Below are 26,453 nucleotides of genomic sequence, written 5' to 3' on the forward strand. Positions count from 1 at the left end.
GATTGATAAAGTGAAGAGGAAGTTTTTTTAGCATTTTTGAAAACAGTGTATTTTCCTATCTTTTTGTACTCACCTTGAATAGTAAAAATATAGAAATAAATTCATGTGAGAATTATGGATTACAAACACATTTTCCAAAGCTTTGAAATTGAAAAGACAAGCAGTGAAAGACTAAAGGAATATTAAACAAACAAACAAACAAATAAATATCTTAAAGCCCACCCAGGATTTTGTCATACATCTGGTTAGCAATAACAGTTTGGCTCATGTTTACTAAAAATGAAATGAGAAGCAAATACTTAAAAAGCCTAAATCATCATTTAAATGAAATTCTTTGGCCAGTTGACCCCATCCAATCATCTCCTGGCCTGTGGAAACTGGTAATAGTAGCTGATTTTTAGCAAGCTGGTCTCCAACCAATTTACAAAGGAAATCAATAACGCTATTCCCATTTTACAGATAGGGAAACTGAAGCATTAAGAGGAAATGTGACTCGTCCAAGGTCACACAACAGTATTTGGCGAAGCTATTAATAAAATGAAAGTCTCATGAGTCCTGGTCCAGGGCAGTATCCAATAGACTGCACTGTCTTTAGATCACCCTGAATAACCTTTCTTACATACAAGTTTACTTTCTATAATGCCCCAGATCTTTAGCCCATGGTAGCTGAAATAATTCCGCTGATTTTAGTAGCTGAAGAGCTGACTTGATGCATATTTCACAGCTTGTTTATATGCAGTATTATGTTATGATGCCAGGAGAAGCAAATACTCTTATTATGTTAAACAAAATCCAACAGTTGCCTTGCTTGTCCTCGAAGGAGCACACTTAGAGAGCTATATGGGCTTATTTACTACAAATATAAAGATAAGAGTCTTAATTGATATGAAGAGGCTTTCAGAATCTAATTAACCTCCCAGCTACTCATTAGCTCTGTGACCTTTAGAAATAATTGACAGAATGAATTTTTTCCCCTTCATTTCATTCAGAACTTCCCCACCAAGTGACTAATCCTCCATGTGTTGCAGAACCCACAGCACACCTGTACATGCAGTAAACCCAACAGCAAAACAGGACTGTGGCATTCCTCTCAGGCATGATACACTGGCCATGCAGCCAACTTTTGCTGCCTGAATGCCAACTTCATTGCAACCTCCTGATGTGCTAAAGATATACTATGTTCTAAGTCTCAAGGGAAATCATTCGAAATTTAGCAGTATTTCATACATCTTACCACTCCTCTGTTGGTCGTGCTAAATGTCAGATTCTCAATTTAAACTAGTTCTACAAAGCTTTGGAAATGCATGTAGGTGTGGTACTGAAGGATATGGTATAGTGGGCAGTATTGGTGGTAGGTAAACTAAATGATCTTAGAGGTCTTTCCCAACCTACAGCATTCTATGATCCTATTCTATGATTCAATGATTCTGTGATTGGTTTTGTGTTTATGCATTTTTTAAAACAAAGTTTTCTTAGTAAGCAGTAACGAACACACAGACACAAGCAATATTATGAATTCCACCACTCTACACAGAATCACAGAATAGAATCTTAAAGGGTTTGAGTTGGAAGAGAGCTTTAAGATCATCTAGTTCCAACGCTCCTGATATATGCAGGGATCCATATAGGCAGGAACCAGGTTGCTCACAGGCCCATCCAGCCTAGCCTTGGGTGCTGCCAGGAAAGGGGCATCCACAACTTCTCTGGGCAACCTGTTCCAGTGTCTCATCACCCTCACAGTAAAGTATTTCTTCTTACTCCAAATCAACATGGCTTGGCATTACTTTGTTTTCTAATATCTTAACAATGAAGTGTGTAAAGATGTCTGTTTGTGTTGTAAAAAAAAACAAGATGTGCAATCTGCGAGTAGAATTTATGTGTGTAGCAGTTCAGTACTTTCCAATGTGGAAAATGCAGTTGCATTTGGCACTAGTCTGTCTTGCAATGTTCAGTTCATTCTCCCTCACCAAATGCAGGCGCACACTGGGCAAAGTGTGACCTTTCTACAAAAGGTCAATTCAGCAGCAGACAGTAAAGCAACGAAGATGTGTCACCATGTGGAAAACACACAGAAAAGACAGTGCTAGAAAGGATCTTTAATTCCTGAATTATTTAAAAATGTGACTTCTGTTTGTGAATTAGAACTACCCTTTATTTCCCTTGTAGCCAACCAGCAACACCAACACAACAGCCCTTGGCTAGTTAAAGTATCCTATGGCAGCTCAGGCTAATTCTTGACATAGTCTTCACTATCACTGAGATTTCATCCTAAGAGAGTTTCTCCAAATTTATCCAATTACAGTGAGTAAAGGATGGTGGGGCATTGAGTGTAATGCGCTTCCTATCATGCATACTGAAGGAATAGCTGCTGAAGCAACGGGAAGAGGACAGAAGCATTTATCTACACTAGTGGACACAAGATGACAGAAAAAAAAAATTATGCATGGCACTGCAACTGGCTAGAAGCTAAGAAAGATGAAAGCAAGGATGAGTTGAAGGTGAAGAGATCCTCAGTATTGGTCAAAAGTTGCTCATTTTTTGACTGAAATGGGATTAATGTATTTTACATGGACAATCTTGTTACAGTATAATCATTGTCTTATTTTGTTACTGTTCTTACTGTGCTGTATTTGAAGTAGGGTTGTAAATTTTGTGTGAGAAAGGTGCTGAAAGGACATTATATGCTTCTAAGTATTCAGTGGGAAAAAAAAAAACACCCAAACAACAAAAGTCACACGCACACACTAAAGAAACAAGTAACACCATAAAACCCAAACCAACACAAGTGTAGGAGAATGCCATGAGAAGCCATGCCAAATGAGAAACCGTATTATTATCAGGTTTTATTGAAAGAGAAGGGTATGACACCATATTGTAGGTGTTGAGTTCTTACAGTTCTTACTATTTGTAAGTGTTTGCAAGGGAGCTTGTATTCTTCCTGCGTGTGAAAATGATTTAGAAAGAAGAATAAAAAGAGAAAGAAAGGATTAGTTGAAAATAGATAACTGTGAAAGAAAGAGTTTTAAGGAATGATCTTTACAAAATTCAGAGATGATCTGGTGGGTGATCAGAACTGATAACTGAAGCTCAGAAAGAAAAGAGAAAAATGGAAGAAGTTTGTGTTTCTCCTCTTTACCAGTGGTCAGTGGTAAAGCAGAGAGGAAGTGAGGAGGTGGATGTATGTGCCAGAAAATGGAAGATATGGTTAATGGGATGAATTTGAAAGGGCTGATATAGTAGGAGAACTTGAATTAAATGCAGTGACCACTGAATCAGCAGGGGAGTGGCAGCCAGCTGGAGAAATGTGACAATAAGAGCAGGAGGGTCAGAGAAACCAGTGTACCAGGGGCCTAAACAGAGTTGAAAGATGGAGCAATTAGTGAATTGCGGAGGGATGATTTATGTTCATGCTGAATAATGATCAAAGTATTAGACTTGATGTCTGAAAAACAGAATAAAAAATAAGTTTTAGTGAAAACTCACTAGAGATCTGCTAAAACTGAGCTGGCAATTTGATGTGAAAGAAGTGACAAGGAAGCAGGGACAGTGAGAGAAGACAGGCAGGAAATTTCACCTAAAATAAGCAGATTGGTGACTTAGTTGAAGAGCCACAATAAATTTCTCGAGCACGGCTAACAATGTAATTGTATTTGCTGCCACTATGCAAAACACTTCTCTGTATTTATAATGTAAAATACGCTCCTCCAGTCAAAGAGGGATGTCCTTTCTGAGCTCCTAAGTGGCGGTCTTACAGTGCTTTGGCATCACATTCTATTCTTATTGCAGAGTGACAAAGAAATGTCACTGAAATAAGTTGTGCTACATTTTTATTTTACAGAAGCAAGGAGAGGATATGGCCTTATGTTAAATAAGCACAAAAATGCATAATACATGTACTTGTTAGTTGTAAAGCTGACACTCTTGTTCTCCATTTCATCACTGCTAAAAGGAAATCCTCGTCTATACAATTGTGCTGATGTTAAATGACAGACCTACAAGGTATATATATATATATTTTGTTAAAGCAGATAGGAGCTGGAGATATTGACAAACTTCTAAGGAGAGCTTGTAACTATTTGTAAGGAAAACTACTGCACCAAAAAATGTGTCATAAGTGCCTCAGGATTTTTGTAATGATTAAAAATGTAATATCATTTTAAGTAAAAAATTACAGATCTTCTAGTAGTTGCATGGCAGGATTTTAAATGAGAGCTGCTGAATGCATTGTTTTTAGTGTTTACATACAACACTGGTAAGTTAACATAAAGATGGAGGATCTTCTTTCCTTCTCAGCATACACAGGTACAACAGCTCAACACAGACTCTGCTGCTTCTTCAAGTTACTATATCCAGCCACCAGCACGCAGCTTTTAACTGAAGGAAAATTGAATGAAAGTCTGTGGCGTGAGTGGTTTGGTGGGTGAGGACATAAAAGTTTCAGTTTTAGGAATCCAGTTAACTCTAAACAGAAGTCTCAAAATGAATCCTTTTTTGCAGAACTAATATGTGTTGTAAAACTGCCATACAAATTTCAGTGCAATGTGCAGTAGTTGTCACTGTTGCTTAAAATGGACAAACTTGCATGCTGAATGCAAATCTTTTCTCCTTCAAGAGTGTGAATTAAATTTTATTAACCAGTGGAAATTGTAAGTATATTTACTGGCTAATATCTGAAACACATTTAGCTTGTAGATAATTTGTAGGAGGTGAAGAACTCAGAGACGCCAGACTGCACGTTAATAAACTCCATTTTGAATGAGGGAACTGCAAAAGACAATCTCAGTTATATATATGTTGCATAAAAATGGAATTGTTACATGTGTAAGGAAAGTACAGACTTAAAAAAAATAAAAATTAAACCAAGAGTTAAAAAATTACCCAGAACTAAGTGAGTTTTAGAATACTGTCTTCTCTCTCCCTCCATTTTATGTCACACCAGTTATCAGATTATATCACTGTATGTTGAGTAGGACCAAACTGCTCGATCTGTGCATCACAACTATTAAAAGATACCATGTTCTAATTACTGATAGCATAGTTCTGCTGCAAGTTGGAAATTAGCTAAATGGTGAATTATGCCAAATATGAATAGAAATTGGATAAAAGATTTTTTTACAATTGAAATTATATTTCAAATTTCCAAAAGTCTACTTTAAAAAGTTTTTATTAAATCTATGTAAAGATCTAAGAGCACAGTTATTCCCTTTATTTTTCCATTGAAATGTAGGTATTGAACAGTCATTTAATTAAAAATGATGAGATTTAATAATACAGTCTGAAACTCAGAAGTTTCTTATTGCTCCAGAAAGACAAGATTAAAAAATTGTAAGTGTGAAATCTAGCTGTCACAGAGTTAAAAAAAAATGGATTGCTTACAAGGAAAATATGTCTAATATAGACAGTTTAGCTGTTCAGTTTATGTATTTAAATATGTGGCATATTATGTATCTAAAAATATCCAAACTACACCAAGTAAGAAATTTCTCAAACTGCAAATTTTTGTGGGCCTTGGTCCTTCATTGCATCACTGTTCATTGATATTGTTAATTATCAAGGCATTGTAATACGGGACTTTATTCTAAACTTCTGCCTGCACAAGAATTCCTTAGATTCTGGCCTTGGCGTGGCTTATGTATTTTGCATTGCAGATAGAACATAGAAAACCATAAAAGCAAAGCAATCAAATGACTTAATTCAGAGCTGACAAAAAAAAAAAAAAAGGAAAAGAGACCATAAAAAAAGCACTTCACTGATAGACTACTGAAATAAAAGAATGTTTATTTCAGATACCTATTTTTATCTGGCCACTTTCAGAGCAGTGAAAAGTGATTCTAACAGAATTTTGAATAATTCTGAATAAAAATCATGCACTGATATGCAAAAGTGCCCATAAACTGATACAAACTGGATCACTATTCATGAAGGAAAAGAATTTGATAGGTGCAAAAAGTGTTCCTTCTGAAAATTTCAAAGCTATAATACATTAGACATTACTTTAAATTCTATATTTTCACCCAAGTTCCTTGAATAAACACAGCCCTCGTGGCCAGAAGTTTTCATTCATTGCAAACAAGTAATAAGGCTCTAGCAAGTGGCTTACTCACCCGTTCCCACCAGAAATCCTGCAGGAAAGAGTAAAGATATCACAGGAAACTTTTCCTGCTAAGAATAATCTGGCTTTCTGCCAGTAAAAGAGGACAGGGAAATATTTTGGGGACAGATTTTGAATTCTGCTGAACAGGACATGGGCCAACCAGTTTTGAGTGACAGGAAAGGCTTCATGTCTACATAGGAGGTTTAAAGTAAGAGAGGAAAAGAGATGGTGGTGGAAGAAATTATATAATTTCTTCTTAGTCCTAATTCAAATTTTTTTTTCTTTTTTTTCTCTCTTGTCAGAACCTCATCTTACCCTAACAGAGTAGTTGTGGGGGTTCACAGAAGAAGCAGAACAGTACAGTCTTATACATTAGATTAAGGATAGACTGAAAAGTGATGTATATTACTGTGATCTTTGCTGATCAATGGTGTTGAATTGTGACATCTTGCAACAGGTGTAATGATGCCTATTATGCTGTATGCCAGCTCAATTTACACACATTCTTTCTTCCATTGCCAATCACAAATACATGAATAACGCAGGTGCCATTTCCAAAAGTGCCCTTTCAACAGCATCCAAGTTATTTAAAATTGGAAACTAAAACCTTTAAAATCATCTGGAGTGATTTAGTGTGTAGGCTAAGGTAGTCAATAGCATGATCAAAGTTTTATTGATTTCCAAGGCAAGCCCATATTCTTTCAATAGTTGCTTAGGTGCTCTGATAAAAGGACTCGTATAAGACACATAAGCAGTTCTTCAGATATGTTTTGCTATTACAAAAAAATCATTGAGAGCTACATTTATGTTGAATGGTTTGAATCTTAATGTGATTAGATATTAAACTGATTTTTCTGTAAATATTAGAGCTTAACATTGAAAAACTTGAATTTTAATGAATAATTGCCAGTAATGGTAGATACAACTTGCCTTGCCTTGTTCAATGTTTAAAATGTAATCATAAGGTGTCTCCATCATTCTGATGGTATTTCTTTGATATTGCTATCATTATATTATGGTAACAGCATTCCATATGAGAGAGAGCTGAAGCAATATAACTCACAAGTGAACTTTTCTTGCATTCTATTAAACCCTCTCAATTCTGTAGATAAGCAAAAAGCTTCTAAAAATGCCTTACAGCACTAGTTCTAAATCTTTCTCACATGTCTTTTAGAGTGCATTTTTTCAGCTCCTTCTGGCTGGAGAACATTCTAACTTTCCGAGTGAGGAGAAAATGCATGCAGTGCATTTTGGAGCATATCATTGGGAGCAGCCATGAGGCAGGATTTTCAGCAGGGAGGTGGTGGTAAAAGCATGGAGAGGACTCAAGCGACAAAGCAGGACAGAAAGCTGAACAATTGAGGGCTGGTGACACCATCACAAGTACATCTGCTGAGCGTTTCAGACTCAGCAGGGTAACACAGCTCACAAAATAAACAGCATCTCTCAAATCTCTGCTGCTCTCCTGAACTTCACACACTGTCTTCAGCTCCCCCAACAACATGCCTCCATCCCTGTTCCGCTCTCTTGCTGCTAGATCACTTCACAGGACCATTCTGTCACTCTTTTAAAAGTGTGATCGGGCCTGTCTGACTCACTGAGCACAAAATCTTACCTCAACAATATCTGAATTCGTTCGACTCTCATGCGGCTCATTATACTCAGTATACTTCAGCAACACTTTGTCCATATCCGTGCTGGCATACTGGAACAGTTTGTTGGTGCTATTGAAGATTATTAGAGCAATCTCGCAGTCACACAGAACACTCAGCTCATAAGCCTTCTTCATTAACCCAAATTTCCTCTTTGTAAATGTCACCTGGAAGAAAAGCAAAAAAAAGGCTGTAAAAAATGCCCAAGTTGATCTTTGCAGCCCCCTCCCTTTTTTTTTTTTAATTAAATATACATGTCCACAGTAGTCTTTGAATTGAGCAAGTTCAGAAGGAAAGTACATACATACAAATGGTTTCAAAATAGAATATGTTTGTTATGTAAGTGAGGAAACATATTTAATTCTCACTGCACAATACTCAAGGTACAGGTAAAAGGCATGGCACATTTTCTAGCAGCACTATATGGTGTTGGTGCTACATCTTTCTGTGTAAATTTTTAACTCACATAGTTATGCCTTGAACACCCTCACCCTGTGCTGCATACACCTTTCCCATCAATTTTGTAAAACTGCAGCTTAGATTTGCAAAAGCAAATAGCTTGAACACATGCAGTAAATTTCTACTGTTGATAGCAATTCACTTAAATCAGTTCCAACCAACTCCTAGTTTTTCAACACAAGGAATTATTTCATACAGAATTTAAGTTGTATATAAAGGTAAGTTGTTCAGACAATTCAATATACTTTTGGAGAAATATATAACATAAAAAAATTAAGTACATCTTATTTAATGTTTACATTTTCATGTGAAAAATGAGAAATATACAATAAAAATAAAAACACTAGTCGCGAGCAACAACTGAAATATGGCCTCTTCCTAAGCACATATGTATCATACTTTTTCTCCTTTCAATTTAGACGTTGAGGAATATGAATTGGCATTTTTTAATATGAAGGACTGTGGGTCACATTATGAAAGCGTGGACTTATTGTTCCCAGTAGATTAGCTTGTGCGCTGACACCTCATGCAAGCTGAGGTAGTAAGAAAAGCATTTGTACTTCACTATAATTTTACACAGAGACTGTTTTAAGAAAGACTCTGCGCAAAAATACGTAAATGCTTTTCTTCCTATCTTTCCTGCAATATCTTACATATTCCAATAATGTGTTTAAAGTGTTTAAGCTAATAGTATGCTTGAATGTTTCCCTTTCCTTAGTAATTTTCTGTTTTTAGTAATTTTCAGTGATGTCATTTTTTCAGATACAATATGGTTTGCTAAACCTATTACTGATCAAATTTAACATGTAGGCAAGATATTTGATATAGCAATGACTGGTACTCAACAAAGTTTACGTCTGCCTAATTCCATACTTGCTGCTTAATGACCACAAGTAGTACCTCTGCACTTTAATGCTGTGGAAAGAAGATTCCTCTATACGTGGTTCATAAGACTGCTGTTTTATCTCATCAAACTCCTAATGCAGGTTAACGCTAACTGCAACCCCAGACTACCTTTAAATCTCACTAGGCCATGCCATGCAAAACGTCACCTTTAAGTATTTCTAATCCCTATTTGCTGTCCATCTCAAAAAGAGTGGGCTGTGTGCCAGCACCATGAACAGTTATTCTCCCAAATATATACTGGATGTTGCTCCTCTTATGTCACTTCAGTTTCTCTAGCCTCTGTCAACTATGAAGAAAAATACATTCCCATTAAGTACAATTATTCAATCATTATATAAACACATTTTACTCAGCCCTTTTCTCAAGTATGCGTAATTGATTTTAAGTTCTATCTCATCTGTCTCAATGGCTTTTGAGTTTGGGAATGAATAATGTGATAGGTAACAAAACTACACTTAAATTCTGCGAAGTAAACTAGTCTTTCAAACACTCTTTTAGTATTTTCTTTGATTATGGAAATTTGCAATGCATTTGTTGAAAAACAGCTATATATTCAACATTTTTGAAGAAGCCTAACATACAGAGGATAAAATGGACTAACTCAACATATTTTTCTGCAACTAAAATGCCTTTCAATCAACTTGTAGACCACAGCGCTGTAGGTGGAGTGTCTCTATACAGTACGGTTTCTGTTGCACGTAAACCTCAGAATTTAGCATGTTACAGCTTCTCACCATCAAAGAACACTCCAGCAAATGTCTTTTAAAGCCACTGTTTGTGTTTACTGTTAGGTCCGCCTGAACATTTAGAGTAACCACACAGCTGTGCTGCACAGCACATACTTATTTCATAATACTTATCACCAGAATAATACTGGCTGGAGTTCCTTTTTGTGGAAACTGAAGAAAGAACAAGAGATTAGCTAGATACTACTTTTTTTTTTTTTAATTTCATTTTTTTTAAAAACATAATTTCAATTTCTCTGAATTTGATTTGCTGTTAACTTCTTGATCTTTGTAACATTTTCTATATCTATTAGAGAAAGATTTATGCAACCACTACTCGAAGCATTAAAAACAACAACATCTATGGCAATGTTTCTACAGTAATCTGCAATTTTACTTTTTTACTATACAATTAATTGTTGCATATTTATACATATATATAAAAATGTATGTAACAACTGTATATATGTGAAATTGCCATGCTATTGATACAGTTTCTGGTACGAGTCAGCTTGTACTTTTAAGTGTATAGTGGAAGGTCAGTAGCCTCAGAAGATTATGAATATTCCACAAACTGGAAAAAAAAGATCTTTTTGCATAGTCTTTTCTGTGCAGCTACACAAGGAAGATGAAGATACTTCTCTACATACTCTGCAGTGTTTTGGTGAGGAGTAGAAGCAGACATTTTCCTTATTACTTAATTTTGGTGTTTTGGACTGAGTTTGTTAACCATCAGTTATGTTAACCACACTCATCTATACTAATAGTATCAAATAAATATTGTCCAAGGTAACGAACAGATATTTTTCTGTTATTGCAGAAACTTTGCAAAGTGGTAGTAAAACTTATGTAAATCATTTAGATTTCTTTTGTGTCTAGGTATAAGGTAGTGTGAAATCTGCACCTAAGATGGCCTGCCTGCACTTACGAAATTTACTTTAACTGACTCAGTGCTGAGAATGAATAAGACAAACACAATTCACATGACATGAGCTTCTGACTCATTGCAGCTACAGTGCAAGAACCCAAGTGGTCACATAGTCACTTTACTATCCTATGCTGCATTCAAAATTCACAGTAACGATAGTATCTTTCATCATTAGTGTCATTTTGTCATTTGACATTAAGTGCACTAGTGACACTGAAAGTAAACACACATCCAGTAAAGCAATTACTCAACATATTTTAAAAAAGCATATTAAAATAATAATAATAATAAACAAAACAGGATGCATTTTAACAGTATTTGCTCAATATTTAACTTTTTCCAGTGGAAAGAAACCAATCACCTTAGTGATTTAGATTCTTTCCTACAAATTTTAGTTAAGGCACGGCTAGTTATGCCTGCTGTCTAAACCACTAATAGTCTGTAGGTCTTTTTCAGTTTACAGTTTTTCTGCTTTTTAGAAGCACGATAGCCTATGCATGAAGTCCTCTCTTTCTGGGCTACTATATTTTATAATGGTAGGGTAAGAACAAATAGGACTGAATACAGAGTGGAGGGAGGAAGTGGAACAGATAAGAGGATTGCATTCAACTGTTTTTAAAGCCTTATTTTAGTATGTATATGAAAAACAAAAGATTTGCAACCACAACACCATTTTTAAATACTTTTATGAGGCTTTTTAAAGCATAGTTGTAAACGTATTGCAGAAACAGCAGGGTGTGGAGTGTACCACATTTTCCTCTGCAACGTAACTAAAAACCCCATGAATTCCAACCCTGCACAAAACAACCTTTCCAGCCCTTAGCAAAAAAACTCACTAGTTTGCTACTACTAGTTGTCTTCACACTATAGTTTACTTTTTTATTTAAGAGTCATTAAAAAAAAAATTAAAGCTGTCCTCAAAGCAGGAATAGTTACTAAATTCTGCAGCTTTTTCATGGGCAAAGAAGAATATATGCTGATGACTTTAAACACTGTGAACAAATCAGATACTGATTTTAAGCATTGGGAAAATTGAAAAAAAATGTGATGAACCAAACTTTGAACTTCCTTGATATAAATCAATGTAAGCTTTTAATGCATTTTGGATTAAATTCTGGCTAACAATGAGAACTACAATATGTGCCAAAAGATAGGCATTGATAAAAAAGGATTGTTAAAAGGACATTTTTCCACTTCAACTCTGTCTCTTCTTCAGTACCATGGAAACACCTCTCAACTAGCTCTTCAAGCATAAATCTGCAAGAGTCTTCTGATGGATGTTTCATGGACTAGTCACTTCAGTGTATGTGAACAGATCTGTAAACAGTCTGAATCCACAGCTACATGAGCTTACACTGTGATATGTTCCATTTTGTTGGTAATTTATGCCAGAGTCAGAATTTAATCCCTAGTAAAAAAAAAAAAAGAATAAAACTATGTATGCACTGGAAGATTTATTTATTTATTTATTTATTTTTATCATGGACATTAATTCATCAATGTGCTGAAATATAAATTTAGATATGTTTGCACATGTTCACACATGAATGAGTCCATCTCATTTTTCAGTCCAGATAGTTTAAGACAAAATGGTAGTAGTGGTCATGGGCTATAGTATTTATTTATCTAAACCTTTAGCAAGAAAAGATGCTATGGATGCTAATGCATCAGTAGAGGAAATGAACCAGCCATAAGCACTATTCATTTGATGAATATAGTCTTCAGGACACTTTACTTATATATTTTAATTCAAGTCCCTCTAGTCCTTCTGATATCATAGACACTTTGAAAGGCTGAATTTTGGATGACTGAGCTATTACACCAATGTAATTATGAGTTCTCTACATTTGTTACTAACACATGTGCTACTGTTTTCTGTTTTGAAAGTACCAGCCCTGTGATCTTTACAGCCATTCTGACATAGGAAAATGAGAGATTCAGGGAATTAAGCAAATAATGCTTCTCATATTCATTTCCTGCTATTAAAGGTATAACTAACTGGTGAAAAACAGGGATAATTGATGCATAGAAGTATCAGATATGGATGCTGCCTGGTCAAGAAAAAACATTATTCTCTTCATCGTTATTTCATTTCAGAGTATCTAAATTTTCTACACAGGAGCTAGATCACTAACAGTAGAAAAATATAAGTGACAATTAGGTGGTATTATGCAAGCCTACCTAACCTTAAACACAGTAAAATGAAGATAGCCATGTATAAACCAAGAACCTACTGACTAAAATGCACCGCCAGGCACATCATCGTATGCTGAAAGCCCAAATAGAATCACATAATGGCTTAGGTTGGAAAAGACCTTGAAGAAATAACTAGTTGAGAGGAGAGAGCTCTTTGTCATATTCTCTCTCGTATTTGATTTTTGTTTAGAACTGTTTGTCATATGACAAGGCTCATCTGCAACAGCAGCCCTGAATGGGACTGGGAGGCAGCGCCAGTGCTAGGATTCACTCTAGACAAATCTTCCTTTATGCAGTGCCTGGCACATCGTATTAAATGAAAGGCCCTTTAAAGAGTATTGAAGAACCCTTCAGCAGCCTGCTTCCACTTTCTTGTAACCCTCTACCATAATGAGCAGGGATGAGACAGCAGTGATTTATGTTGGTGAAAGAGCTATTGTCCTGGAAAGCCTCGAGCGTATTGAGCTATGCCTTGCTGAATAGTCCAGTTAAAGAGGAGTTCTAAACAGGATGCCCTTAAATTATGGTTACAACAAATAAAGTGTTCATGATCTGTATAAAAAAGAAGGTTTTGTACCACTTTGTTAATTACTATTTTAATCATATCAAAAACATAAATTAGTAATATTGCTCAATCTACTCAAATCCTACACATGACAGTGGATCTCAAATGATTTTTTCCTTTGTAAATTAAGAGAGGAGGGATAACTGGGAGGTATGTTAATTAATGGATGATACAACTACTCATAAATTAGTAGGCTATGCATTATCAACATGCTTCCTGCTTTGAATTACAATTTAAGGTCCAAAATTAGGCAAGGATGCAGGAATAACAATGGTTAACCTCTGATACATCAATTCCTTTTATGGAATCTGAGAGATAAGACTAAGTTCATTACATACAGATACACACATACATATGCATTATAGGCAAAGACATATTAATGAAAAAAGATCTCCATCAAAAAAAATCGTAGCTGATAAAATACACAAGAAAACTAACTTCTTTTTTTGGTGTGCTATCATCAGTTTTGGCAGGTACAAATGGATGTTTAGAGTAAAAAAACATGTTTACTAGTTCTGTGCTGCTAAAATGTTCATAAGGTAAAGGTCAAAGAATATTTCTTTCCCTGCCGAGCAAATGGTCAGGAAGCACATTTGTCTGCATTTCCTGTCATAACAGGAAGAGTGTAACTTCTTCCTCTCTACAATGGCTTCAGTTCTGCTTCCCACCTCCAGGTCTTTCTCCCTTAGGGCTTTTCAAACCATTCCTTGCAAGACAGTAAAGCTGCGCCTGTCTGTATTCTTTTCAGCTCTGCTGTACTGGCAGATACTTCATTCAGTACTGAAATCTCTTAGGTTTCTTGCTCTCACTTCAGATTGAAAGTAATTTGACCTAAATATTTACCTTATGTAATTCACTCTAAATTATATTCAGAACATACATTTGTAATACAAGCACACTTAACCGTAGATAAAATACACTCTAGAAATTCATGCTTCAGATCAGCAACTCCCTTTTAACATTTCTTCATGTGCAGTCTAAGGTAACATGAAATAGGCTGTTTTAGGCTTGTACAGATAACTATAGTTTTGAAGTGATAAAAACATGAAGTGTATTCCTTGCTTTGCTTATGGAGGCCTAGCTTAACCTCATAAAAAAAGAAAAAGAAAAAGAAAGAAAAAGAAAAAAAGAAAAAGAAAAAGAAAAAAAAGAAAAAGATAAAGAAAAAGAAAAAGAAAAAGAAAAAAAGCAGCAGGGCCTAAATGTAGACCTAAAATATGAAGGATATATTTTATTGTGTGCAATTTAATGCAAACACAAGAGGTGATTCAAATATGTAAAAGATGAAGAGCATGTCATCTTTTAGACCAAGGTTCACTGAGTGGAATGATATTCAGTTGCATGGTTAAACATTTATGCTTTTATATGGAAACATTCCCTGGGGAAAAAAAAATAAAAAATCACACAATCACAGATCCTGAATAATATAAAGATTGAAAATATCAGGAAACTGGTGGACAGAAGTTTCCTGTATAACTCGTGTTCATGTTAGCACTAATATGCAATGCTCTTCTCTATTTCTACAGGGAAGTTTTTGCTTCAGCTGAGTCTCTTTCTCTTTCCTTTTAAATAGACCTGAAGCACAGATAAAAATAGATGCATGTGGCTGAAATTAGTTTTGAAACTAGCTGCATTAGGTATCGAAGTCAGTAGAACAAATCTAGGTCTTCCTGCAAATGGTCATTTCCCTCCAGGATATTCTTCCTCTGTCCCATAACTCTCTATACTTATCAGCTTTCATTTGCTCTCTGTTGAGCTTGGTAACTGCAGCAAGTGCTGTTTCACAATTTTACAGATTTGTTGGAATAAAAAAAAAAATGATAGAAAGTTATATTCAGGAAAAAGTTAAGAAATACTGCAATATCCCATAGATTAACATAGACATGATACTTTAAAAGGAGCATCTTTAATATTCAGATACCTTAACATTGAAGTATACATACCCTATGGTGTTTAATAGCACTTCAGCCCCCAGCTTACAAATTGAAAGTTTTAAAGCTTTCAGTGATCAGTTTTAAACAGTGAGCTAAGCTCAATCCAGTTTTAACTATGACACTGTCAACAGCATGCTTCACAAGCAGGAAAGAGAAAGGCAGAACTAATGGCAAGATGATCAGAGGGACTGCTGTATAAGAACAGATATTCCTGAATGCGAACCTGGAAAGTGAGCATATTAAAGCAAGAGGGTGTTCCTGACCTGATACCAGAATGTCATTAGGTTAATAAGCCATCTTTCCTGTATTTAGCTCACAAACTGTGGATTTAACATTTTGTAAGTGACCTTGTATGATAACGATAATACAGTATCACGATTTCATTACACCTATTTATTTTAAGCTCTATCTGAACTGTTGTGAAGAAGTCTCAAATGATCCCTGTCCACAGCAGATACAAAAATGCCCTCCTAAAATATAACACATTATTTCAAACTGATCAAAAACAAATAGAAAATTAAAAAAAAAAAATTAAAAAAAAGAGGAGTTTTCTGAGTGGAGTGCAAATTCTTCTTATGTTGATGATGATAGAGCTCCTTGATTTTTTTTTTTTTTAATTCAGAGGGCCCAAGAAAATAAAGTCCACATATGTTTTTGCAAAAGTCTTTCCTCTCTTATTTTTTCTTTCTTTTTTTCTTCTTCTTTTTTTTTTTCTTCCTCAGGCAGCCCAGAATTCTTTACAACAGCCTCCTCCAATGCACAAAGTGGCAATTTCTGCACAATGGCATTGTAGTAGCCAGGAACTTCCAATATCACGTATTAGTACCAATGCTTTTGATTATCAGTTCTATCACTGGCGCAGGGAATAATGTGCATGAATAACATGTACCCTCATGGGCTGTTTGCAAAGTTACTGTAACTTCATGAGCCCAAAAAACGTATTTATAAAGCAATATTCTCCAGTGTCACAAAAGGAAAAAGAAAGTATCTGGTCACTTTGACAGCTTATAATAGGATACTCTTGATAATTTTCATTTACATTCAAAACCATTCTGGTAACAAAAATACCCAATAAATACTTTAGCCCTAGCACTTATTAATACACTTTCTCCATCTGGCAAGAAGCACAGCAAGAAGGAATGTTTTAAGTGGGCGTTTCTGAAAATCTCTCAACTGAAGAGAACTTAGGGTCAATTACAGAAGATTCAAACATCCTTGCTGCCTCTGTCATTAGGGAAAAGAAAATACAGCCAATCCACATGAAGTAACATTACATTGAAAACTCCTCGTAGTTAAATTAATGATTTTTACGCTCATCAAAGTCAATGTTTAATGTTTAGGTTGCAGTAGTTTCACATACACCAAGATTTTGAAGTTTCAAATAGATTCCAGAAGGCTGCAATTTACACTCCATGTTGCATGTTCCTATGAGATTAGCAGTCAGCGATTTGACACATTACTCTTTTGAACAGTTTCAACTTACATTTATTACCAGCATGGTCACTGAAGTACACAAATCCAGTCTACTAGGCTGCTCTAGAACTCTTGAAGCGAGTTCAGCACTGCTTTTGTCCTCCTCAGTTCACTCCAACAAGTATTTTGAACAGTAGGTCTCTTACCACAACAGTCAGTAGCGTGGAAGAAAACAGTGGTTTTACTGAGAAAACAAGTGCTCCATTCGAAGGTTAGTATAAAGAGCTAGTTAGGACAATGGGCAGGTGATTACTAGAAACATGAGGACAGAAATCATCTTCCGCAGGACTTAAGCAGCTTAAGTTCTTTTGTACAAACTGTGTTATCCAAGGAGATTTACCATTCGAGTGGAGAGGACAAAAAAATTCAACTTTCGGTGCATCCTCTGGTTTGATAAATGTTCCTTATCTTTCTCTGCTGTCCTGAATTGAATTCACATGCTTGAAAACAACTGAGGATGCATAGCCTGTGTATATCATATTCCCATCTAACATGCCTTGTACTGTGAAACTACAGAGTTTGAACTTAAAAAACTGTTACAAGTCAACAGATTTGCTGCTGTTCCTGTGAGTATGTTAGGGACAAGTAATAAGAAGGCATAAGAAGGTTTAACCAAACTTTATATTAGGGGAATAAATGCAAAGAGGATAAAACTAGCAGAAATACTTTCTAAACTATCTTAAAATATATTAATAGAAATAAGTAACATAGTCAAGCCAATTATAATATGTGGAGGGTAAAGTAATGTAAATCTAGGTCTTCAGCCTGACAGCAAATATGACTAATTGATGACTTTTATAAAACTAATACGATAAACTCTTTCTGTACTACTTTTTTTTTTTTTTTTTTTTTTTTTTTTTTTTTTTTTTAAATTTAAATTTTGGTATTTTAGGTTTACTGATAATAATTAGTACTGAATGTGGGTGATAGAAGCCTTGAAGCCCTACTCTGAATCACTTGAAACACTATTAGTATGCATTTTAAAAACAAATCTAGCCTCTTGAAAGACTTTTTTTTTTCCCCCTCAAAACTGGGGATTAAGTTCTCCATAAATTCTGTATTTGAGTAAACATATTGCCATAACATTAATAATGGCAGAAGTCTTTAGCATCATTTACAAAATGATAATTCATATTCACTTCAAAAAGAAAACCTGGCAGTGTGGGAAGTTCCAAACAACTAGTGTCTTAATATTTAATGATAAATGTAGTTCAATATTCAAAATCCAATTCTAATTCCATGCTATAAACCAGTTAAAACAAATACAAATACAATAGTGGATTTATGCTGATAGAATTACTGCTTTTTGGCTTGGCCCACCGCAATAGGCAACCTTTAGGGAAAACATAGAATATACCCATCATAAACATTGTTTTTAGCTTTAAATGTGATTTTATGCTACTAGCACAAGCGACTACATAGGCTATAGACTTTAAGCATTTGAGGAAAAATTCTTTAAAAGTATGATTTATTGTTACGGTTTGAATCTTAAGTAATAAAATCATTAAAGTCCATGGACAACATAATCACTTCTTAAAAACAACTTATGAATATGAAGAAATTAAAAGAATAAATGAATAGAATTAATATATTGATAGTAATTCAGTATCAAGTTCTTCGAAGAAAGCTACTGAAGATTACTGGCAAATTGCAGGCACATGTATGAAGAATGCTAATCACAGGGTTAAATAATTTTATGGAGATCTTCTCACACTTGTGAATCTCCAGTTTCAACAAAACATCCATTTATTTATTTACATCAAATGCAAACAGCATTATTTGTTAGGAACATGTTATTTAATAAACACAGCATGCCAGTGTTATTGTGTATTGGTTTTAGAGTGTGTTGGGCTATCCAAATATTTAAAAAATTCATATTCAGATAAGAAAACAATTATTTTTTTTTTAATGAAGTAGTCATTATTTCATGCAGGATGTAAAAATAAAAACATTGAAAAGATGTAGAAAGAAATACTTTGAATGTATGAATTTTAAAAAAACTCATACTGAAAATAAATTCACAGTATAATAGGTCACAAAATGCAGTACTGTAAGCCTGAATCCTGTAACAACTTGCAGATGTGCTTAACTGTGTGTATTACACGCTGAAATCAAAGTGAATACAGAGGGGGTCCAAGGTAAAACATACGCATCGGCCTTTGTAGATTCAAGGCCTTAAGTAATAAATTCCTAACTACACATATTTGTAAACTTGAAAAACCTGTGTAAGGTTTCTGGTTGTTTCCAAAGTGCACTTTTTCTCTGATGATCTTCAATATGTTACATATATGTATACATACACACAAATATATGCATTTATAGAAAGCTATCACCTTTTTGATCACTTACGGGAGTAAGCCACCCTGTAAATACAGTATCAATCTCAACACCAGTATTGTTGTTACTCACCTGTCTGTTACGCTCATCCATAATCCTTGTAATCTGAATCTTTTTTCTCCCCATAGTCCCCGTTTTTTTTCCTCTCCTTCTTCCTTAAAATTATGTATTTTCCCTTCTCTTTTCTTCCTCTTTCCTGTTTCCTCAAAACAAGCCTCCTTCTTCAGCACTTGCACTATTCAGTTCACAGTCCCCTGCATCCGTTCCTGCTAAACACAGCAAAGAAACAAAATGTTACTACTAATTGATAACTAGATGAAAGTTGTTTTCTGGAGCCAACAACATGTCCTAATTATAATTTATTGCATAAGTAAATTTTAATACATCTTTACTGCATCTAGAAAGTAAGTACCTAAAAGAGACATAATAATATCATTCGAAGTTTTCTGCTTATGAATAAACCCACCAACACATCAAGAAATTAAAAGGACTAAAATTCACGCTGCTAAAACTTTAACGGAATTAAATATCTCTAGTTTTAAATATCACTCACTGCAGTAATATGAAAAATTACCTAAATCAGAGAGTTAATGAACCTTTCTGTACCTATGTATGCTAAGTAGGCCAGCTAATTCATTTCTGAAGGGAAAACAATCTTGTGTTTTGACAGCAGAGGTGATAATGTCCCTCATTATGCAAATAGGATGGACCTTTATTGTAGTGTTATTTGATATATGAGAGATGTCAGCTAGTTTAAATCCAACTTTTTAAACTTTATTCTTCAAGAACGTAGATTACCACATTACTCAACATACCAGAGAAACTGTGAGTATATTTTCTCTCATTTCATTTCAACATAAATTCCAAAGGGTACTGACAAATGATTTATTAGCAATAAATATGTTCATCTCTCCTTATGAAAATTCTTGCACCAGAAGCCAAGCTATGAAGCACAGAATAGTGAGGACAGATGATAAATTAAGAATTTTTAGAAAAAGACTTTCACAGTTTCAATAAGGAACTGATGTTAGCTCCCTGAACTTTACAACACCAATATTGTTGCAAGTGAGGACTGTTAGATATGATGTATAAAAATACATGATGCAGTAAGAACTCCTTATTTCACCAAATGTTGCTAAGTCACATATCTGTAGAGTATAAAATATTTTTAGCAAAAAAAAAAAAACAAACCCTGAACATGAAATAAAATTAAGAAAATACAGACGTGATGTTCAGAATACTTCTGTACAAGGTGCCTCTTCTTTTTTTTTTGATCTTTATTTGAAATACTTTAATGTTTACATATTCTGAAGAGCATAGAGTTCTTTGTAGTATAGAAAAGATAAAAAAATAAATAAGATTCATTTAAAGTGAATTAAAGTGAATTAAAAAATAAAAAATAAAGTGAATTAATTAAGTGAATTAAAAAACACTTTTAAAGTTTGTTTTTATTTTTCCCCTCTGCGTATTAGAAGTATTATGTTGTAAATCAAAATTTAGTAAATTAAAAACAGGCTGTTGTCTCCTTATTTGTAAAGTTCGTGGTGTTGCAGCCAACCAGATGAATTCTCTCAATATCTTATGTAACACTAAGCCAATGTCCTGGGCATTTAATCCACTATTTGGCTCAGACTCAAAGCCAGTGAGGTAGAAAAGCTAGACCTCGTTCATTATGATCTTCAGTTCTCTCTTTGCATACAATAAACTTTAAGCTTATTAGTGTTTTATCACTCCAAGAAAAAAATAAGTTAACGAGCAAGCAGTCAGTCAGAGTTTTCTAACTAGCTGTTACAATAAAATTAATTTACTAGGTGAGATAGATTTTCAAATATATGACTTACTATCTTTCTGTCCATTAATACCTTTGTGTATTATGTTTTAGGCATATTTATGGATGCCTAATTATTTACCATAATGAAGAACATGGCATGTAACATGGAAAACTTTATATTGCCAATTTTATAAAATACAAAGGCTGCAAAATTTCTGCTGCTTTTAAACTTTATAAACAGGTCAATTGTTTAAAAAGATGCGATGGTAATTGATCATATTTACAACAACAACAACAACAACAAAATATAAGCCCAACCTTTGAAATACACTCCTCACAAGTATTTCTTAAACTTTTCTTCTAAACAAAGCTAGAAGACAGTCTTATCTGATTCTTAGTGTTGACAAACAGAGTCTATTTTCAGAAACAGCCTTAAGTTTCCTCAGACTGGGTTTCTTTCCTGTTTTTCCTGTAGTCTTACCTCTGATACAAAGAGCAAGTTAGAATGGCGTTTCCCATGAACATGCGGGACCCAAAGGAGTCTAACAGGCTTTCTTGTCATGGTAAGCCAATACACTAATCCATAGCAAATGCATATGGAATAATTTCCTTTCATTCAGCTGAAGCCAGTGACTCTATCGGCTTACAGCACTATGCCTGCCTAAGCTCTTATTCACTTCAAGGTGGAAGGTCAAGGTGGACAGATTAGAGCAGTGGTGACATGGTTAGCAAGGATGAGAGCTGCTTTGCAGATCAAGATGACAACGCTGAGTGAGTTTGGAAAAGATCACTGAATGTTGCAAACACTGATCAGGGAAAACAAACCTAGTGGAGGAGCAATGTCTAGTTTCCTTGTCACACTCTTATCAGTTTCACATTTAAGACCAGTCTTCAAATAACAAAAGCATATACAGAGACATTGAAGTCAAAACAGTTAAAATACCTACTTTCTGAATTCTGTTTTTCACTATCTGGAGTAATCTACTAACTGTGCTAGCTTTACTTTAATTGTAAACAAGGGTATGCAAGCAAACAAAAGCAAAGGTGGGCAAAGATGGTTTAGTTATTAAATATAGATGTACAATCTGAGAGAAAGAGAAGAAGGAATAATGTGTTAGACCATCTGTATCCAATATACAATTTGCAAAGAAACTTAATTTTACTTAAATAGGCAGCAGATTATGTTTTTCTGTACTGATGAAAAACACCTCTTTCTCTTTGTTCTTTTTTTTTGCATACTAGTCTAATTTCAAATGAAAGGTATTCAATTTGTCTAGAAAATCTATTTATTTTTTGAACACCTGAAAATTTCTGCTATTTTTCCTTCTACTAGAAACAGTATGGGAATGCTGTAGTTTTCTGAATATCCAACTGTATTATTTATAAACATATATACATACCAACACATACTACTTCATATGCTGTACTTAATATGTGTTTGCCTGTAGCTCTAGTCACATAATTAGCAAACACATTTGCATGCACGCATACATAGAACAGATAGCTGGACTTTTTCCAAATCAATTGGTTTCAGAAGTGTGAATCATCATGTCTAATTCAAGGGTTATAACCCTCAAAGTCTGGTGACTTCTGAGTCACAGAATGTGAAGAACTCCGGGATCAACAAATCCCCATGGCTGTCTTAGCACTTCAGCAATGCTCCTAACACTTCTTGAAAGTTCCTATAGGATTAAGCATTACAATGCTATGAATGCAGATTTTCGATTAACTGCTAATTTGCATTTTTCTAACTAGCATACTAGCTAGAAAAGCTGACGGTATTACAAAACTCAAATAGTACTTTCAGGCTTTCATAAAACCAAGGCAATTTAAAAAGGAACTTAAAATAACTCTATTAACTTTGCTTAAGTAACCCTCCACATGAAAGAAAACTTCCAACTTAATGACATAGTTACATGCAATAAGTGTGCACATAAAGAATCACACAGTTACATGCTATGGTGTCACAGTCTTCAGCGTTTTTTCTTTTTGCAAAGCCAAACATGGAAAAAAAAAAAAAAAAGAAAAAAAAAAAAGAAAAAAAAAGAAAAAAGATCAGACTGCTTACAAAAAGAGGAACTTCATTTTTGGCGGGCTTCTGTTCACTATATGATTTGGCAGAGGCAGACAACTATCAGCTGAGCTTTGAGAAGGGAAAAGAACTAATGGAGAAATGCAGCAGATCATTTATTTGACTGCTCCTTCGACCGTTCAGTGCACAGACATGAATGCACACACGCATGCACATTCACTATCCCTTCTCTGCAACTCAGAAGAATCTTGGTAGAATGGCAGGAAACGCGCACAGAGTGGTCAGGGAAGGATATGATGTCAGCAACCACGAACAATAAAAGGTGTAAAGGTGCTTCCTTCCCTAAACTGTTCCAGAAGTGCAAAATGGGAACCAAAACTCTCCACTTCCTTCTCTGAGCACAACTGTCTGAATCTGCTTTGCTGCAGCACCCCAGACAGAGTTATTTGAACAACTTAGGGGCAATAAGGATTATGAAAACAGGAGACTCAAAATATTTAGTTTAAAAACAAACAAAAAAAAAGGGTCAGAGAAAAGCACTAAGTGATAAGGTTTAGTATTTTCATGGTTGCTTCACAGAAGAGATAAACTTGCTACATAGATGTATCTATTCCATATGAAACAGCTTTCATTCTGAGTGGATTAATTAGATGAAAGTTAAATAAAAAAACCAAACCTTTTTATAATGACATAAGGAAGCAAACAACAACAAAATATGCTTCCCATTTTCTTACCTAACTTAGTTCATAGAAATAAGTCACTTCAAAGGCTATCAAATCTTTCTATGTAAACCTAAAAGAGTTTTAAATCAGATTATAAACAAAAATCTAAATGCATTAATAATACACCAGCTGCTTGTCTGACAAAAAATTCACAGTAAAAAGGGCAACATAACTTCTAGAATACACTGCAGGGAATACATAATCAATCACTGAAACGTTACTTATTAAAGACCCACCCAACCAAGTCCCATATGCAGAAAAAAAGTACTAAAGAAACAATTAGGCATGATGCATAAAATAAAGATCATTTTATTTCTGTCATCCTGAATCAAAGTTTCAGTAAATAACAAAAAGAATGAAAGAAGCATTTATCTTTCTTATTATCCCACAGAGGTCAGCTGACGTTACACCCAGGATAGAAGTAATCCTTCACATTTCATGTGGTTTGGTTGCATAGTCATTACTGAGCACACAGTTTGGCCCATTAAGAGAAATGCTCTGATAAAATTATATATGTCATCACCACAGCAATACATTAGCAAAGCATGAATTGCACAATTAGCGGCATGGTAATCCAGGCAGAAAGCCATGTAGCAAATGAATCTCTTCATCACCTTAAGGTTTCAAACATCTGCACGCTGCGCTCTGATTTAGAATTTAAACATGATCAGACAGCCATATTAAAATATGCGGAAAGGAGTGTTCATTTTAATCTACTAACTTCAACTCTTAAGAGATTTTACTACGGAAGTATAAGGCAAACATTTCAGCCAGAATGGTCATAATGTAACAGATTAAATACTACAGAATACCAGAGATAGAGCATGTCAAACTGGAAAGACTGTACATACAGAATATATGTGTAATCTCTAAGTACCAGAGTTCATTCATCTTTTCATTTATCTAATCTGAAACAAAAAGGAACTTTGGAAAACTAACACTGTCTGCTTCTTAATCTATGGTGTGAATTTAATTTATAACAGAAAACAATTCAAGGGCAATGATGTTCTTAATAAAGCCAGGACTAAAACATCCAAAACTTGCAAACTGCAAAGTCAATCTCTGCATTTAAGTTATCCATTTTAAGTTTAATAGAACAGTTAAACAGTTTAATCTGAGTCCATATTTCACTAATTTTGCTATTGATTTTGAAATAATCTGCTCAATTAATAAGGTTATCTTCTTTTACAGATACTCCCCCCCCCTTTTTTTTTTGCGCTTAAATCAGCGAAGAACATATTTAAGTCCTGATTTTGTATTTTATACATCTTTGTCACATATACTAGTAATTTCGTTATGCCCACTTCCAATATAGTCATTTTTCTATTACACTGAGAATGTAGAGATGAATTTCAGAAAATTCCTCTTTCAGCCAATTTGCTGTTCTGTAATCAATGGCATTACTGCCTGCTTAGAAGGAAGAGATCTGGCATTTAAAATTTTTTTACACTTGGAGTTTCTGAAAACTATAAGAATTATATATTATAAGAATATTTCATCTCCCTTGAGTCTGACAGCTGTGGTCACTGTAGACTGTAATTCAAATATGGTACAAGGTTATCTCACAGAGCAAACAATTCTTGCAGTACAGGTAGAAGAGTTTCAGTTGCTATGGTTTTGTGAAGTTCTCTTGAGATGTTTAAGCATCACTGCTGAAATAGCAGAGAAGCTGGCACTACCTAACAGCAGTGCTACTTCAACACACCACAGACATCGCTTCTGAAAAGAATGCTAACTGGGCTCTGAAAATGGAATCTGTAGGCATCTCCAAATTTCAGATGATCCACACCTACCTGAAAGAGAAAGCAGAGACTTCAGCTTGCCCTCCAGATGATGTGCTGAGAGTTGTCCATCAGGCATGACGGAGGAGGGTTGATAATACCAACCATGCAGATAGAGATCCATGAAAAGAGGCCAAAGGCCTTCTAAGAGACTGTGGGATTTGCCACAGGTGATGAGTCATTCCTTGCAGTGATGCACCAAAAGAGGAAGTGAACACCAATAATCTAGATGAAAACTGACTGCTCACAGCTCAGTAAGAAGCGAGATATGTCTACTATGCTTGATGAAGAAAGGAAGATTTGGCTAACTTGCAACATTTTTTAAAGACAGATGAAGAAGAACATCTGATTTGTAGAGCAAAGAATGTAGACAATAACATACGTTTTAAGGAAAGCAACCAAGTGAAATGCTAAAATTCTGAAAAACACTCAGGAAGAAATTGTTTTAAATCTACAGTGACTTACAGGTGATATTTCAGTGTCTGCTCACCACAGCTCAAAATAAAGAAAGCAAGTAGTTTGAAGGAAAAGTTAACAGGTTCATGATTAGCCTTTTGATGTACCTCTGGCAGCTAGACAGACATAATGGAAGTCTGACCGATAAATATGGAATAGAATCCTTAAAGTGCTTGAGAGACTGGTACAAGTTTATTGAATCAAACAAGCTAATAATACAAGTGAATAAAGGATTGAAAACTAAATCACTTAATTGGTCTCAAATGGAGACAATGACTGGGAAAGTAAACCTGTCTAAAAATGGAGTAGGGAAACTGGACTGATGGAATTTCATCTAGGAGTCTGAACAGTTTTGAGCTAATAACTTGATTGGATGGCTTTATAGCTAATAGATGTGTAATAAATATCAGGAAAGCAGTTCA

At 34.8% G+C, this 26,453-nt stretch overlaps 1 protein-coding gene across 10 annotated transcripts in view; it reads right to left on the minus strand.

Moving 5' to 3' along the window:
* The window catches only part of MEF2C (myocyte enhancer factor 2C), a 134,655-nt gene that overhangs the window by 55,337 nt on the left and 52,865 nt on the right, over nt 1–26,453 (minus strand). For all 10 annotated transcript variants that reach the window (XM_052701501.1, XM_052701511.1, XM_052701507.1 and 7 more), the window contains 2 exons: nt 19,342–19,538; nt 7,710–7,913 (listed from right to left, as the gene is read on the minus strand). In XM_052701501.1, coding sequence (XP_052557461.1) covers nt 7,710–7,913; nt 19,342–19,395 — 258 coding nt within the window. In that variant the 5' untranslated portion in view covers nt 19,396–19,538. The remainder of the gene's footprint in view (nt 1–7,709; nt 7,914–19,341; nt 19,539–26,453) is intronic.

Source organism: Tympanuchus pallidicinctus, unplaced genomic scaffold (assembly GCF_026119805.1).
Source record: "Tympanuchus pallidicinctus isolate F22 unplaced genomic scaffold, pur_lepc_1.0 scaffold4, whole genome shotgun sequence".
Classification (NCBI taxonomy): domain Eukaryota; kingdom Metazoa; phylum Chordata; class Aves; order Galliformes; family Phasianidae; genus Tympanuchus; species Tympanuchus pallidicinctus.